At 38.1% G+C, this 17,789-nt stretch overlaps 1 protein-coding gene across 1 annotated transcript in view; it reads left to right on the top strand.

Annotated features, from left to right (window-relative positions):
- Nucleotides 1–17,789, top strand: part of zfpm1 (zinc finger protein, FOG family member 1) — a 90,244-nt gene that overhangs the window by 51,811 nt on the left and 20,644 nt on the right. Inside the window, exon 4 of the mRNA XM_039692631.2 lies at nucleotides 14,483–14,616. Within this exon, the coding sequence (XP_039548565.2) occupies nucleotides 14,483–14,616 (134 nt within the window). The remainder of the gene's footprint in view (nucleotides 1–14,482; nucleotides 14,617–17,789) is intronic.

The raw sequence follows: 17,789 nt of genomic DNA, 5'->3' as shown, positions 1-17,789 counted from the left end.
GCCCGTTCACACCAAGGACGATAACTCTAATGATAAAGATATAGTTCTATAAAGCGTTCTCAATATTAAAGAATTGCAGAGTCACACCATCAGCTATAACGATAACGGCACAGAAAAACAATATTGTTTTTTCACTCGTTTCTAATCACTCCCAAAAATATTTTATCCAGCTGATAAAAACATTGACAGCCAATCAGAATCCACCCTGTCGTAACAAGTGACAGACAAGAACACACTTAGAATAAACAAAACGATTGTCCGCTGATGTGGATGCTAATAAGTTACTTCTATAGTTATAGTTCTTAGTGTGACCTTAAGTCTGGGTATCTGTGTTTTGCAAACAAACACCTTTCATGATTTAAAGCTGATGTGATGTGTTTTATCGTGAAAAATATAACCACTGTGGGATCCAACCATCAAGTGGTTTTATTTTTTAACTGTAAAATACTTACACACGAGCTTTAAACCTAGAAGTAGAAAACGGAGTATTACTGTTCAAACAAGCGAGTTGAATTTAATTGTTTTACAGAGTAGTGTGTGGTAGTCCTTGTTAAACATATTTATATTGTTCTCAGGGAGACAAAAGGAGTGGAGTCTGAGGTTTTATCAGACGGGTCTACAACACCCGACTGCAGGAGTGAAATTCACTGGCGAGTCATTCAATCTCATCCCTGGACCCATTGTTTCGCTGCTGAATGAGGAAGCTTAGATCAGAGCGCCGCAGTGTATGGATATAATATCCAATTGTGCTCAGCATTTCAAAGTTAATTCAAAAGATTCATTCGCAAGTTTATTTTGATCTGCTGTCACTCTCAATGGAAGGCCATTGGTGGCACTGATGCTTTGCTAGACCGTTAATGATCTATATTTTACTTTACAAAACTCAATTTCTTGATTTGGTCTCTTTTTGTTTCTCTTCTCATAATTTCTTGAATGTGTTTCGGAAGCGAAATTAAGTGGAAAACTGAAACCAGACAAATTAGGGTTAGAATTTGTCCAGACAAATTCAGCTCTGCCTAAACATGCTAATAATCTTGACATGCTGTCAGTTGTGTGGTTAGTGTGGTTAAGCTGATTTTACGCATACAAGTGCAAAAGAAATACAGTCTCCTGTAATTGTGTACTATACTGACTATGAATCGTCTGCATGCTGTAGACGCATGATAGCAGGTGTTTTAAGAGAGTGATAGTATATACATGAAGTGCCATTGTACAGCAGCACCTGGTATTTTGCCAGTGTACCACCAAACTTAATGTGTTTTTTCTTCATTCCTGTGTCGGCGAGAATGTATCGGCAGTGCAGATATATCAGAAAGACCGGCTGTGAGCTTGATGGTTTTCAGTTATTCTGATTATCTTGCCTTCTTTTGCAATCTTAAATTATTTCTTCCTGAGATCCGGCTGTGGTTGTGCTGCACTATGAGGGACTCGGGCGAAGCTGTTATCTGAGGCTGAGCAGAGCGGGACCAGCGTCAGACCGTTAACTTCCATTCTCAGTCGCTCTCACTTCCCCACGTTACCCTCTTATCCCAGCACAGCGCTTTCCCCCAGATTCCCGACCTGACATATTGGAGTTGTAAATTATCTGTATTTAAAGAGTTCAGATGCAAAAGCCTCTAAATGCCATTTGAAATTTTCTTCTTTAATGATGATTTTTTATCAAACTTGTATATTTAAGTTCAGTAATTTCACTTAAATAAAGTGAAATTATAGCATCTGAACTCTTCAATTTGTTTATAATGGTCACGTATTGGAAATTTATCTGCATGCTCAGTTCTCTTTTTACATTTAGATCATCTTTGCGGTCGTCTTGCGCTCCCTTTAAGTAACAACTCTAATAATTCTTAAAATCACATCATTATCCATTTTTTATACAGCGAATTATTATTACACTTTTAGCATTTAAAATAATTGACTTTATACTTTATACTATTTTGAATTTTTCTTTAGCATTTTAGGTAATGCTTTACAATAAGGTTTCATTTGTTAACAGTAGTTACCTACATCATTTAACGTGAAATAACAATATAAAATACTTCTAAAGCATTTATTCGTCTTAGTTAAAGGTGCTATATGTAACCTTTCTTCTAAAATGAATCCTTTTTTTATTGCCTGTGTGTGAAGGGGTTGTAACCACATTACAATCATCCACTTGTCGAGTTTTGCTATTACCTCTGAAGGCCAGTATTCCTATCTCTATGTGAAGTCTCCGGGTCGGATTTGCGAATTCCATTGGATGTGACGTGCATGCGCGCTCCTGAGCCTCTCTCCTTTTTTATATACAGTCTATGCGACGGCACTGCAACGTACGACATGGAGTCGGATAACACCAAAAAATCGACCTGGCTCCAGCACAACAAAAACGCCACATAAATATAAAAAACAAAACAAAAATGAATCTGCTGAAGTTCGTCAGGCCAAACGTGAATCGGAACGACCAACATCGGCAGGGCGTGTGAATTATGGAGAGACCTCCGCTATGTTTATTGTGATAAATTACTGTAATTAAATGGCAAGGTAAACTATTATAGGTAAACTAAAACAAGTCTAAACATATATGAGACATTAAACGAATACAAAAGACTGTTCCAGGATAACAAAAAGTTGGTAACTTTTATTTTATGTACTAGATCTACTGTCTAATGTCACTCATCCCACTACTATCATATTGTTTATTTATAATAAACATTTCCAGACACGTTCAGTACAGTAATGTTACTTCCTACGATCTTACTGTAACACTGAAATTGTTCAGTATAGTTCACTAACCATTTTCGGCATCATATGTTATCATATATCAATTCGTTATTATACATTCACCTGTGTTGACAATGCTAATTGGTAAAGATACATGAATAGTTAGTGAAATGCCTTATGCTAGATAACGCCACAAATGTAATGTTATCATCGTACGAGCATTGAGCAATAGTTTAACCAACGTCAAGCTGATAAAAGTAGCCAATTATTGAAACGTTGCAGTGGGAGTTTCCAACATGTTGTGTGATGCTTTCTCCGGTGTGTTGAAAATCTCAGTGTGCCCGTGTACCATGAGTGCTCACTCTTGTGTTCGAGCACGCACAAGAGCTCGAGCACTCTTGTAAAAATTGGTTGCAATCTGAAACATCACAGATAGAGGCCGCTAAAAAATACATATAGCACCTTTAATGCTAATTTTGACATGAAAATTTGCATTAACTTATACTAAATTAAAAACTGTAACAAATGTATTGTTCATTGTTAGTTAATGTTAAATTAATACGTCAAGTCACCATGAAATCTAAATTTACAATTCTTATTTTATGAAATATTGCAGTATTTTATTCATGATTTAAAAATAAAATTATGCCCTTATGCCCTTTCTTTTCTGACGTGTTTACTGGCATGAGGGCGGGACAACCTGTCACTCACATGAGATCACAGCAATTCCCAGTGGACAAAAGTCCCGCCCCACATTTTTTCTTGTTCGAGAAGCCGTTTCATTTGGATATACATCACGACAGATAAGCAAAGACTTCCGTTTCATGTTGACTTTAACTAACGGTAACCTTATTGTTGTGCCAACCTAAGCGTTACCAGATTTGAATATTTGCAATTTCTTGGCTATTAGTCATTACATGCAACTAATAATTGGCTTCAGCCTGACATTTAAAGAGATAATTCACCCCCCAAAAAAATGAAATTTCTGTCATTATTTACTCACCCTCATTGTTTCAAGAATTTCTTTTTTCTGAACACAAAAGAAGATATTTTGAAGAATGTTGGTAACCAAACAGTTGATGGGCCCCCCTCTTCTTTTGTGTTCAGCAGAAGAAACAATCTCATAAAGGTTTGGAAAAACTTGAGGGTGAGTAAATGACAGAATTTTAATTTTTGGGTGAACCATTCAATAGCATCCCTACTACTAACATACCTTTAATTTGTTAAGAAACGTTTTCATCCTCACTTTGATTATGGCGAACCAGCACAGCCACTGGTGCCCACTCAAAAAAACAAATAAACAAATTAAGAATTAAAAATAACTGATGGGCTATACTCGATTCAGTTAAAGCTTATTTAGTAAATGAACAGTCTTGAGATTGTCAGTTTGTATTTTTTTTCTCACCGTGTTTGAATTTCATTTGTTGTCTTTTTGCTCTTGGCGTGCATCCCACACACCTGCAGAATGCTGGAACTCTATTGCGCACAGTGGGCTGCGGGACAATCGTCCCACCCTTGTGGTTAAACGGAGCTCAACGGCAAGCTAATACACGTCACATGCAAACTGTTTAGACTGTCCGTGTGTGAATAAGTGAGCGTTTCCCTGTGTCGCATGTCTCACACAATGATGATTGACTGTAGGAAGGGGCATTTATCTGTAATTAAGAACATACTCTTCCCTTTCTGTCTGTCACTCTCTTACCCTGTTGATGATTGAGAGGTGTGGGCTTTAATCTAGAGGAACATTTCTCACTGCCGTCCCCTGCTGCTATCTCCCCAGCTGCTCCATGTGGCCCACGAACTGGCGGCTGCAGACGGGACACTGCCACGCCGATTACCAGCCCTATCAGATTCCTGCGCTTTACTGCCGCTTCCTGTCTCTCTTTCTCTGCCCCGCATTTCAGTTTGTCCTTCCTCCCTCCTGCCCTATATCTTTCCTCCGCCAGGCCTTGCTTTTTCTATGTGCCACTTGCATCTGTCATTTGTGCCATGTTTTAACATGTGAGAGATATTTTATAGCCACTTGTGAAGAAACGGGCAGCAAAGGACTGCTTTTTTGCATTGATATTAGATTAATGGTTGGATAAAATCCAATTAGATTAAATATTTGTTTAGTTTAAAGTTTATTTCCTTCAGACTTGTTGTCATAGACAGTTTCAGTCTGGGTTTTTTTTATTTACGTTTTTTAATTCCATTGTATGTGAATTTGTTACAACACACACAGTGTCCTCAAATAGTATTTAGACCCTTTAGCCATGCTTTTAAAAACCATTATAATAAATTATTAAGCCAAATGGCATTTTTTGCAGTACACATTTAATGCAAAACATTGGAATTGGTTGCAATTAGGCTTGAACAATGTTTTGTGTAAAGGTCTAGCATCATTTGTTTGTAGATTCCACTTGTTTATTTGGACATTTTATTTAATGCAGTGATATTCATGCATTTAAATGTGTGTATGCACTCACTGAAGTCATGTTTTAGCACTTAAATTCTCTCGCCCCTTAATTTCAGTGTTATTTCCCATGCTTTCCTTTCAGAATCTAAATCCTTACACCGCTATCATCAAAATGTCCTTTTTTTCCAGCCAGAAGGAGTTGCTAAAGTAGACATGAAATAATTATTGAATTAATTATCAAAGTCACATACCGTACAATTAATTTGATGGCTTTTCCCGGAGTCTTTTCCCCTGTCTATGCAGCGAGAATGTCAAGAAACATTTTCTAATTAATTTATGTGTGATTATCAGGACGAGTTTCTGGAAGGTCCTCACTTTCAATTTGTGAAAGGGTAACGGTGGTGGAAGACAAGGAAAAGCAGTTGAAAACGCACACACACAAGATCAGGCCTGCAGTCATACAGAAGATTATAGAGCATCTATATGGTCTCTTAACCAGAAGACAGTCAAATGTGTAAATTAATTAAAATACCAGCGTTAAGGCTGAGAATTGAACACAAAACTATTCTCCTAAAGCAACGTATTACCTGTTTAAGCGTCAATTTAAAAAACCCATGAAATCACATTAATGTGAGTTAATGTGTCTTTAGAGTTATATACTTTTCTAAGCTAAAATCCTTTTTAGCTGATAAATACGCGTTTAAAATGGACGTTGTTCTGCTTGAAGGAAAATGCACCACAAAAAATCTGATGGCTCATCTTGCACTACACAAATTTTTGTCCAATCTAAAGCTCTCCAAAAACGAATGTCTCTGTAGCAAAATCATAGTTTATGACTTTGAAGTAACTAAACCCTAGTTTCTGACCCCTTAAAATACAGAACAAAAATTTCAATTTGTTCCTCTCAATCTTTTGACATCACCTCGTAGAGACTTTCTTCCTTTTGTTTTAGGTAAGTGGATGCTTTAGGTAGGCTAAAGTTGAACTATCTAGCATGATTCATTACACAACGGTTTGTTTTGCTGTCTCTTAAGGCCTGTTCACACCGGGAAGAATTTCACGTGCGTTAAGGCCCGTACACACCGTGACGAATATCAACGCGCGTTATTCGTCAGCGTTTTTTCAACACGTTTTTGTGTTCACACCCAAGCGATTTTCGCTGACGATGAGCCGAGTGAACATGCAAATTCATTCCCTGACATTAGATGGCGCCAATTTGCTCTGCAATACCACTCCATATCAGTTTTCTTTTATCAAGATATTTGTAGTCGCTATCGCGTTTGTCGTATAGTTCTTTATGTTCTAGCACCAACGAGAACAGCAGCTCTACATTCATCTTGCCTTGCATCCTCCTCGTCTTATTTCTTCCTGGCTTTGCAGACGGCGACGCTACTTGGCGTATATCTTCTTCGCCGTTGCATATGTGTGCTCGGCAAGACCGTTTTGTGTTTGAGCGCCCCCAAGTTGTGTTTTACTGTAACTTCAGAAGCTCCAAACTCTGAGCAAAAGCGGCAATCTCATTGGTCGGATAGTTTTTGACGCGGCGCGTCAAACTTAAAAAAACGAACCCGAGGCGTTTTTTTTAAATTAACGCTTTTATGCGTGGCGTTTTACGTGTCAATGTGCTCACTCACATTGGCGCCCTTTAGTCACGAGTCGTTAAAGGTCTGCGAATATTCTTACCGGTGTGAACAGGCCTTTATTCGGAGACGTTTAACGCCTCGTGACTAAACAAAGGGCGCCAATGTGAGTGAGCACACCGACGCGTAAAACGCCACGCGTAAAAGCATAATTTAAAAAAAAAAACGCCTCGGGTTCGTTTTTTTTTAGTTTGACGCGCTAAAGAACTATATGACTACTAAAAACTAAAGAACTATATGACAAACACGACAGGGACTACAAACATCTTGATAAAAGAAAACTGATATGGAGTGGTATTGCAGAGCAAATTGGCGCCATCTAATGTCAGGGAATGAATTTGCATGTTCACTCGGCTCATCGTCAGCGAAAATCGCTTGGGTGTGAACACAAAAAACGAGTTGAAAAACGCTAACGAATAACGCGCGCTGATATTCGTCACGGTGTGTACGGGCCTTTACGGTAGTGGTTCCATGCATCTGGTTAACTATATTTCTCATTGTGCCCAACAGACCTGCATCTCCCTCATTTCTATTATAAACCCTTTCCAACACTTAGAATTTTTTCTCCATAGTGGAATCTAACATACTACTTAAAGTCTTTATTTGTTTCTCCAGGTGTGTGTCTTCAAAGCCACATCTTTGCAGCAGTGTGCAACGCTCTCTGTTTGAGCATAGTTCATCTTCCATACCTCTTTGCATATTTGCTGTTTGGCATCAGCTCTTCTCCAGGCCTTGTGTTGGTCAGATAAAAGTTCAGAAGTACAGTTAAGAAAAATTAGTTGTGTAAACAGTAGTAAATGTCAATGATAAAGTTCTGTTGAAGCTCATCTGATGAGAGTGGCGAATGCAGGTGTCTTATCTCTACCCAGCAAAAGAAGGGTAAAATGGAAATGATGCTTTGCTGAATATATGATGCCTATCCCAGAAATTTGTATCTTCTCAACCGAACTCTTTGACCCACGGACGCTTGGGTGAGTTATCAGGGAGCAGTGTGTGTGTGTGTGTGGATCACTACTGATGAACTACAGAATAGCCACTCCTCTTCTTATGTTGCACTCATGCTCACTGACAAACACACTCTATTTTCACTCTTTATGGTTTAGGAAAGTGTGGGATTTGTCATTCAGCAGAGGTTAAACCCCACCTATTAGCGTAGGGTCGGAGTGTGGCTCCGATAAAGATTTCCTGTTGTACTGTGTCAAAAAATCAATGGCCGTGGAGCGATCTGCTCATTTGATATCAACAATAGTCTTTTTAAAAATCAATTAGTCCTGATAGAGAAGCCCAAAGAGCTACGGAAAACCTGAATAGGGACTGACTGGATAACTACATGCTCTTTTTAGCCAATAAAGAGGAGTCACTGGAGCTTTAGAAAATGAACTCACTCAATGTTGCTGTTATGAGAATATGAGAATGATTGCTTGTATTTTTCAGGAACATGTCTGATAAGGTTAAAGCTAACAGGGACATTAAGTAAGTTGCCGTTACCTTTCAAATATATATATATATATATATATATATATATATAGTACATAGTGCTGCTTTAAATACTACTAGTGAATTTAGGTATCACTACATTATAATGTACACTTCCAAAAAAAAAACTAATATTCATGTTCAGATTTTCTAAACAGTGCATTTAAAATGATAAATAAAGATTTAAGTGAGTATTAGATGACTGCAAAGGCGACCTAAATGTAAAAACAGGGAAATGACACATGCACAATTACAACCAAAATTGTACCGATGTACTATGCATCCCTAGTTGTTTTAACATAATAGTAGAAATAATGCAGCATGTAATGATCGCAACATGATTGGGAAATCTAGGATGTTTGCGTGATGTCATTTTACAAATGTTCATTTAATTATGTACTCTGTGTGTGTGTGTCTGAGTGTGGGTTTTAAACGTACTCCCCGAGGACAAAATTACAACATCAGCCCAACAACCGTTTTCCACTGGATTTTGTGAGATCATTAATTACACATCTCTTCTGGTAGTTTGAGCTTTGTCTTGACTAACCAAAACCCTCACTGTCAACTTTACTCAAAATATCTGGGATCAACAACCCCTTCATAAATACAGCACATCCATGCAAAAAAAACACAATGTTCATTTAGAATTGTTCATTTTAAGAAGGAAATTTGGAGTTTTTTGGTCGGGTTCACCCAAAAATGTCAATTTTGTCATTAATCACTCACCCTCTTGTCATTCCAAACCCGTAAGACTTTTGTTCATCTTCTGATTGACATCTTCTGATTGTCCCTCCATTGACGGCTACCTGTACACAACTACCACTTTGAGGCTTCAAAAAGTCCATAAAGAGATCATCAAACTAATCTATGAATTGGTTTAGCCCAAATTTTCTGAAGAGACTCAATCGCTTTATGATAAACAGATTTATTTTAGGTTTTTTTATACACATATAAACATTGATCAGTGAACATCTACTTACATTGGTTCTCGCAGAAGCTCAAATGGCTGCTTAAGGCCTGATTCACATATAGCGCCTAAAAACGCGTAGAAAACGCTGGGCGCGCCACATTCTCCATTTTGCAAAGCGCCAGGGCGGTTGCGCTTCAGTTGGTTCTTGTCACATGACCTATTGTGTGCGTATGGTGCGCTTGCGGTATTCTGAAAAGTTGAGATGTTTTTATCTCGACGCGGCGCGGACGCGCATGGAAAAAACGAGCGCGTCGCATCGCACCGCTTCCATTATGAGCGCGCATACCGTGCGCCTACATTTGAAATAACGAACTTGAGCGCGCAAAAGACGCGATATGTGAACCGGCCCTAACACGAGAATGAACCACATGCTTGAGCTTCTGTTTATCAGGATGAATGTTTTTTATACTGTATGTGAATAAAAGCTTACATTCAGTATGTTCATCATAAAAAAACTATGATGTTTCTTAAGAAAATTTGGACTCAACCACTCAATTTATATGGATTAGTTTTATGATTTCTTTATGAACTTTTTAAAGCATTGAAGTGATAGTTGTGTAGTTTTCAACTGGGGGACAGAAAGCTTTCAGACTTCATAAAAAAGATCTTCATTTGTGTTCATAAGATGTACGAAAGTCTTACAGGTTTGGTGCGACATGAGGGTTAGTAATTAATGACAGAATTTTTATTTTTTGGGTGAACTATCCCTTTAAGCTCAGGAGAATCATCTTTAAAAGGAAGCGCGTGGCTATGATAACTGCGAGTACGACCAGTTGCTGGATTTGCGTTGCCGTCAGGCTGTTTACCACACTGCTGCTTTTGTAGAATGTTTCCCTCCGTGTGTTATGCAGCTGAATTCATCCTATTTTCTTTCTTTTTTTCTTTCTTTCTTTACGTCTGTGTTTTGTCTGATGGTGTTGTGTTAATGATGGGGTGATTTTCTTTTTTATATTGCACACTGGCCGCTTTGGTGTCTGCGGAGGCAGTCGTATTGATAAGGCGCTGTGTGGACACTGCCAGTGTGTAGAGCTATTGATAAGAGCTGTGTGGACTCATCGCTATCGATAAGAGTGGCGTATATTTTTGGGAACCAGTCACGCAGAGCTATCGATAAGGTTGATGGGGGTTATTGTAGGGAAGTTGCTATGGCCTAACACAAGGGCAGTGTCACAATTGTGTCAGTGTATTGTGTGGGAAAATGGTAGGGTTTTAAAGATAAGACTTCTTGGTCTAGAGAGAAGCTGTTTGGGTTGTTCTCGTAAATGCAGAGGCCCTGAGAACAATTAGCTTGATGGAAAGTTGTGGCTGAACTGTTTACTTAAAGTCACCATGAAATCAAAATGGACAATTTCTGTTTTGGAATAATTCAGTATGTATTTACTAGAAGGCATTTCACTCTTATAGTTGCGATAGTTTGTTTTTTTAATCTCTATTGTGACACATATCCGAGTGAAATGGCTTCTTGTACAAGAAAGAGTGTAGGGCGGGACTTGATTTTGTCCATCGTGAATTGATTGGACAGTTGAATTGTTGTGGTTTGCTATTGGTCTATCTGATGTGAGTGACAGGTTGTCCCGCCCTCATGCCACGTCATCAGAGAAGTGAAGTGATGTCGCTGAAAGGGGGGAGGGGTAGTTATTTGGATTAAAGATAAAGAGGGCACATGAATTTTTTTGAAAACAATCTTTACGAATAAATCATTTACAATAAATTCTGGATTATTCCAACAAAAAACTATATTTAATTATACGTTTAATATATATTATTTTATGTTTAGCATTTTATATTACCATTAATCATTTTCATGTATTGTTAAAACTTATTATGTACTTATATATTATTAATGTCAACCTCTATAATAATTAGTAAGTAGTATGTATAATTAATTAATATATTTTGTTGGATATATTTCATTTTTCGTCTTCATTTTTACACTTTTTTTGTCATTGCTTTACAGGAATTTTGTATAGATTCTATTGAGAAACACTTTTGAGAGTTAAAGAAATGGCAAAAACATCTGGTATTTAGAATTTTGGGTAAAATGGCCTTAATTGCCACTTAAAAAAAACGAGAATTTAAAGGGTCTTAAAATCTTTTTGTTTGTTTTGTTAATCAGGAACTTTTTTCCGTTGGTTTCACTAATTCAGACTGAGAACTTTCAAGATTTCTTGAAAATGTACCTGTTGGCAGTCACCATCTGCTGAGCACAGATGGTGTAGGAATTGCTTATGTAGGAATTATGCCAGTGATATATCGGTAATAATGTCTGCTGCAGTGATAAGATTGGGTCATGTGAGAGGTCAGGGTGGGTACTGATGCTGGGCTTAGATTAGAAGACATGCAGTAGATAGCAGTCGTTGACTCTGTGCTGCGGATGTATGACACTGGACTTCAGACCGCTGATAGAGGCCCAGCCTCTCATTAATAATGAACCAAACCCACCACTGACTGATTTATAACTAATCATTTATTACTCCCTTTCATACAAGGCTTTTTCCTGCATTGAAAATATTTTAATGGTACCTAAAATGAATCTTTGTCCTGCCAAATATGATTTTATTTAGAATTTTTATGTTATGATACCTGCTGTTTTGCTGTACCGGTATCCACTGATAGCCAGCTGCTTTTAAACGGTCCCGTGAGTGTTTGTATAAGTGCTCTGTGAAGAGTGTCAAAGGTTTCGATTCACAGAGTGTTTTGGCGGCATTGAGTGTTTTCTAGAAAATTACACACAGACATATCTGTTAAAGGGATACTCCACTTTTTTTTTTTTTTTTTGGAAATAGGCTCATTTTACCACTCCCCCAGAGTTAAACAGTTGAGTTTTACCGTTTTCGAATCCGTTCAGACGATTTTCTGATATTTAGAAGAATATCAGCAACCAGACAGTTTCTGGTCTCATTGACTTCCATAGTATATATATTTTTTCCTACTATGGAAGTCAATGAGACCAGAAACTGTCTGGTTACTGATATTTTTCTAAATAGCAGAAAATCGGCTGAATGGATTTGAAAACGGTAAAACCCAACTGTTTAACTCTGGGGGAGTGGTAAAATGAGCCTATTTCCAAAAAAAGTGTAGTATCCCTTTAAGTGAGTGAACGCAATGGCAAATCAGAAGTTAGTTAGAACACCACTCCAAACGGCTGAGTTTTTGTTCAGGATGAGATCTGCACACTCACATATCTTTTTATTATAACCAACAAAGTATAAACATGATGTAAAACTAAAACGTCAGTGCACGGAATAGACATGCTTCATTGATTATGACGAGTTTTCGCAAGAGTGCAGCTTTTTGTACCTCACAGCTTCAGTGATTGCTCACTTCCTGTATATATTTTCATGCTAACTATACATAGCAAAGGACTGACAACTGTATTTAAATGTGCGATTGAATCCGATTGACAGTGATAACCATAGAAATGGATGGAACATAATGTGATACTACTATGTCAAATGAGTGTGAATGCAAAATAGACCTGCCACTTTTTCGTAATGTTACTTTTATTTTATTTTGTCAGAAAGACTAAATATACAGAATTCGAAATCTAAAACCGTTCTAAGCATTTTGTTTTATGATCTGTCCTGACAGTGATCATATATTATTTTATGAATAAACATATTGCATATTGGATGACTGTGTTTGGAACCATTTTTGACCCTATTTTCTGCTAAGTCTCTTTCTCACTGGTGACGTGTGTCTGTCCAGCATCCGCCCCGTTCCACCTATGTACCCCTCTCTCTCGCTCCTGTTGCCCTCTCTCCCTCGCGCCCTCCCCCGCTCCACGTCTTGGCTGTGGGAAAGCCATTTTATCAGCGTCTGTCTGTTGTTCTCTGGTGGGGATAGATACAGAGAAGATAGATGAGTGTTTTGACATGGAGAGTGTTAGACAAACACTCTTATCGGTCCCAGCACTTTAGCCCGACCCCCAAAAGCGAGGCTGCTAAAGGGAGGGGGTGGTTGAACAGAGCTGTACTGGGATGAAGATGCTGGAATGGACTGTAGCACCACCACAGGTCGGCCTATCCAGCGACTCTACTTTTAAAGTTACCAACTGTAGTGGGGACATGTGCGGAAGAGCATTATAACACATAAATACTAGGTTGAGTGAATGGTTGGGTTTTGTGTCAGCCATGTCATATCTCTATTTGTGGAGCCTGTGTTTGTTCCTGTGTTAGGCCTGCTGCGTTTGTGACTCACCAAAGCCTTGACTCCCATCACACTGCACTTATCTCTAATAGGAAGTACAGAAGTTGTCCCTGTTTTGGTCCGGTGTCACTGCTCAATGAGCGTCAAACTCCCCCTAGTGGTACTAGACTGGGTAGTCTGTTTTTGATCCTAAGGATAATGACTGAAATAGAAATGGTTTGCCAAGGTGTTCTGAGTGTTTTTTTGTTTTTGTTTTTTTTTGCTAGGTATTCTGGTTCCTAGATATGAGTTGGGTGTGGGATCTTTTTCATCTGTATCATTATTTATTTATCATTCTTTCAGTTATTAAGCATATTATGTTATTGATTTTTTTTAAATTAGACATTATCTAATTTTCACTTAAAGTTGATATTTAGAAATGTAAACGTTTAAATTTTTTCTAATTTGAATTTTTGTTGATAATTAGATTTTTTTTAAATGTATCTAGATATATAGATTTATCTTTGACGTTTTCTAATTCTCACTGAAAGTTAATCTTTAGAAACACTAAAAATTTAATAACAGTTAAATGTTATCTCCACATGATTGTTTTCATGTTGTACATTTTACATTTGTGATGCCTATTGGTATTATTTGTTATTTATTCAGACAAAATTTTAATGGTGACCATTTGTTGGTTATCGTCCATAACATGAAAATAATTAACAGCTTATCAGCTCGAATTTTAATATCGATGCTTCCCTACTTAAAGGGATAGTTCACCCAAAAATGAAAATGTTCTCATCGTTTACTCGCCCTCAAACCTATATGAATTTCTTCTGCTGAACAAAAAATAAATAATTTTGAAGAATGTCTGTTGCCAAACAGTTGATGGGACCAATTGTCTTCCATAGTATTTTTCCCCTTTCTCCATATTCTTCTTTAAAATATCTTCTTTTGTGTTCAGCAGAATAAATTCATACAATTCAAGTTTTGAACAACTGTACAGAATGATAAATGATAACAGAATTTTCATATTGCGTGACCTACAGTATTCTTTTAAGTTTGAGCAATAGCTATCAACTTAGCGATCAACAAAAAACAAACGAACACTCCTCCTTTTAATTGTTGTGCTGATATATTTACACTCCTTCTTCCACTGTGTGTAAACAGATGATCTTATGCTAAGCGGCAGTGCTGATGACTTCAAGGTCCTGGCCCTCAGGGACCTGTCAGGTGACACAGTGTGGGGTCCGTTTTCTGGCAGCATCCAATCAGGAGAGACCACAGATGGACCTGCCAACGAGGTAAGGGTGAGGGGTCAGCGATCACGTCATGAGGATATTTGGTTAAGATTCCTATCTCACTTCTGTTCTATCATAACTCTAACATTACAGTTAGAAACAAATAACATGTCATTACCATATAGGAGTTGGTAATATCAGACACGTAGCCTTTTGTTGTATTAGAATATCAGTCATGTGATGTAGGTCCATCTGATGATCATGTGATGTCAGCTCTGGGAGAGGTTTCCTGGCTCTCAAACGTTTTAAAGATAACGCAGACCCGTACACACTTTTACACACAGGCAAAGTTCCTCGCTTGGCTGATTTCCACAGTAGATGGATGCATACAAAATGTTGCATGTTTTCCAAACTGGTTTGATTCAAGAGTCAGTGAAATGAATTGTGTGTTAAGTAAAACGGGATTGAATTTATCATTCACCCCCGCCCCCCCCCCCCCCCCCCCTTTGGCGCTAACCTATTAAATTGAGGATGAATGAGCAGACGGCTGCTTTGCACTGATTCAAAGTGAGGAGTAATCCACGGGAGTATGGGTGTATGCAAATGGAAGTGAGCGAGTGTCATCTTTATTCCCCTGAACTGCGCTCGACCGTTCCTGCACGTGATTGGCCAGACCCCCCCCCCCACCCCACCCCCCAGACGGACGCTTCTCTTTTATCTCAGTATGGCGCCATCCTCTTGGACAACAAACCCCAGTGATTGATTTCTACTTGATAGGCTCTCATTTCTAAGATTTCATTTATTATGAGAATTTCTAAGGCCGTGCACCCCTCGCTCCCTCCCCTCCCTGCATTTTTCCTTCACCTCCTCCTAATCTCTCTCCCTTCCTCTTTTTTTTCTCTCTCTCTCTTTACAAAAAAAAAAAAATCTCGTTATCGAGGCAGGGCTTTGTTGATGATTTTCGGCTCAGAACTTTCACATTCGCATTCTATCGCGTTTGCTCTCGCTCCGCTATCACTTCGTTGAAGGAGTGTGTATCTGGCAGAGATAGTGCGTCGAATCTCACATTCCTACGGCATCTTTCGCCGTCCCTCCACATCCTCCTGAGTCTGGAGCTGCTGGGGTCACTGGGTGTCAGGGTCCGTCCTGTCACGGCTGTACTTGTGTATTTCTCCCTGTCCCTGTCCGAGTTTAATCTGAGACACTGTGAGACATGAAATGGGTTGGGTTAAAGTAAAGTGTGCAAAGTGTGAATGAGTTAAAGTCAAGCATGATATTGTATTTCTTACAAGATACACTATAATGCTAGGGGCGTGCGATATTGACGATATTTTCTGGGATTTTGTCAGCAACGATAATATTTTGCGGAGTTTGTTTATTAATTTGGTACCTTGGTAGGTTTTGGACTGCCGTGGACAGCTGACTCCTAAAAGTTTTTGATATTCTTCATATTCTGTGTGGTGGTCAGTTTGCCGAAATGTAGTGGACTTACTTTTTCAATAAGCTTAAATTGATTTTTACATTTTATGGCAATTTTGACCTTTTTTGAAGACATTTTTAACCTAATCTTTTTTTGTCAAATTCTTACATTTAGTCAAATTGTTACCAATCAAATGAAACAAGTATCAACAATGCAGAGGAAACTGAAGCAGCATCTGAAGTGGCATTTTGATGCAATTACACAGACTGTTTAATGCAGCTCAGAGGGACATTAATACATTTAACCTGCAGTTACAAATGCATATATGTTGTTTTGATATTTTAAACATAAAACATTCAATATTGATATTTGAATTTATAAAAAAAAAAATTAAAACTGCCAATAGGTGGCAGCAAGTCACTGCTAAATGAGTGAGTCATTGACTGCGTCTGAAAACTGATAAATACTGCCTTGCCTAGGTCGGAAGGCATCAAGGCATGTCTGAATGCTCATTTCACTTCCTGTCTCCTGAGATACCTTCATCTGATCGATTTTTGAAGGCTGCATAAATGTATCCTTCGCTGCCTTTGATATCGCACAATCCTACGCTTTCCGTTCTGACGAGAGCTAGAAAAATGAAGATGGCGTCTCAAAGTTGCGGCTGGTAGTCTGTTTGTATGTAAATGTACATTTTTGATCAACGTTTTCCACATGATGTCATTTCTAGCGAGAAATGACTTTTGTAGTCAATGTTCACTTTGTTTTCACCAAAGCTCGCTCTATTTTGTTGTAGATCATTAAACATTAACACTGCAGACGTCTGTCCGAAATCAGTTTTCATTGTCTGATAGGGCAGCGAGGCAACAAATCAAGTTTTCAGACGCAGCCATTGAGTTTGAGCTGATTCAATCAGAAATCAGACTTAATGAGCGAATCATTGAATCATTCATTCAAATTCAGTTCATTCAGTCTTTCAGTAACGAAATACCGCCGTGTGTTGCGCAGAGACGCAAAACGGTCCTGTGATTGTTTTGAATTTTTTTTCCATGGCGAATTAGAGCAAAAACAACATTGGGACTAAAATGCACGTCACTTAATTTTGACTTGTTTAATTAAGTGTTTTATTACACCAATATCGTATTTGTAATCATACTGAATTGGGGCACAGAGTATTTTTGCCCCCTTATCTTGAATATTGAGGGCATTTTTAATGCATTTGACTAAATGACGTAGTGAACTCTAAATCCACTAGTGCACTAATCTAACTAGACTACATCATGTATAGTGTATGCATACGCTCTCTAGGTGTGTTTTTTGTAAAGTGATGGAAATACTCAATAATGTCAGATCACACATATTTCACCCCTATTTCACACATTGAATTTTATTGGTTTTGATCATTCAAGAGTACATCTAATTCACATCTAATTTGTTTATTTTTACTGTCCCCATGAGGAATTCATTGGCGTTAAGATGTTAACAGGTCCATTTCTATTTATTATCACTTTGAGCTGTCGTGTTTTATGTAAATCTCTCATTTGCATATTTACGAAAAAGCCATAACATATTATCTATTTGAATATGTCTTTGACAACTCGAAGACTGAAAAGGCTTATATGAACAACTGTCTCTTTGTGTTCATCTGTCTTCATTCAGTTTCCTGATTTCACTCAGTTTTCGAGTTGTTTTGGATAATCGACAGTTTCCGTACAAATCCGTTATTGCTGTTACATAAGTTTCCTTGTGAAAAATCAGTTATGCACACACCTGTGTTTTAATGTAAACACAACTTGCGACACTGGACTCAAAACATGTT

This window comes from Pimephales promelas, chromosome 10, assembly GCF_988280905.1.
Source record: "Pimephales promelas chromosome 10, fPimPro1.hap1.1, whole genome shotgun sequence".
Lineage (NCBI taxonomy): Eukaryota > Metazoa > Chordata > Actinopteri > Cypriniformes > Leuciscidae > Pimephales > Pimephales promelas.
The sequence above is the reverse complement of the archived record's forward strand: the minus strand, read 5'-3'. Positions and strand labels throughout refer to the sequence as shown.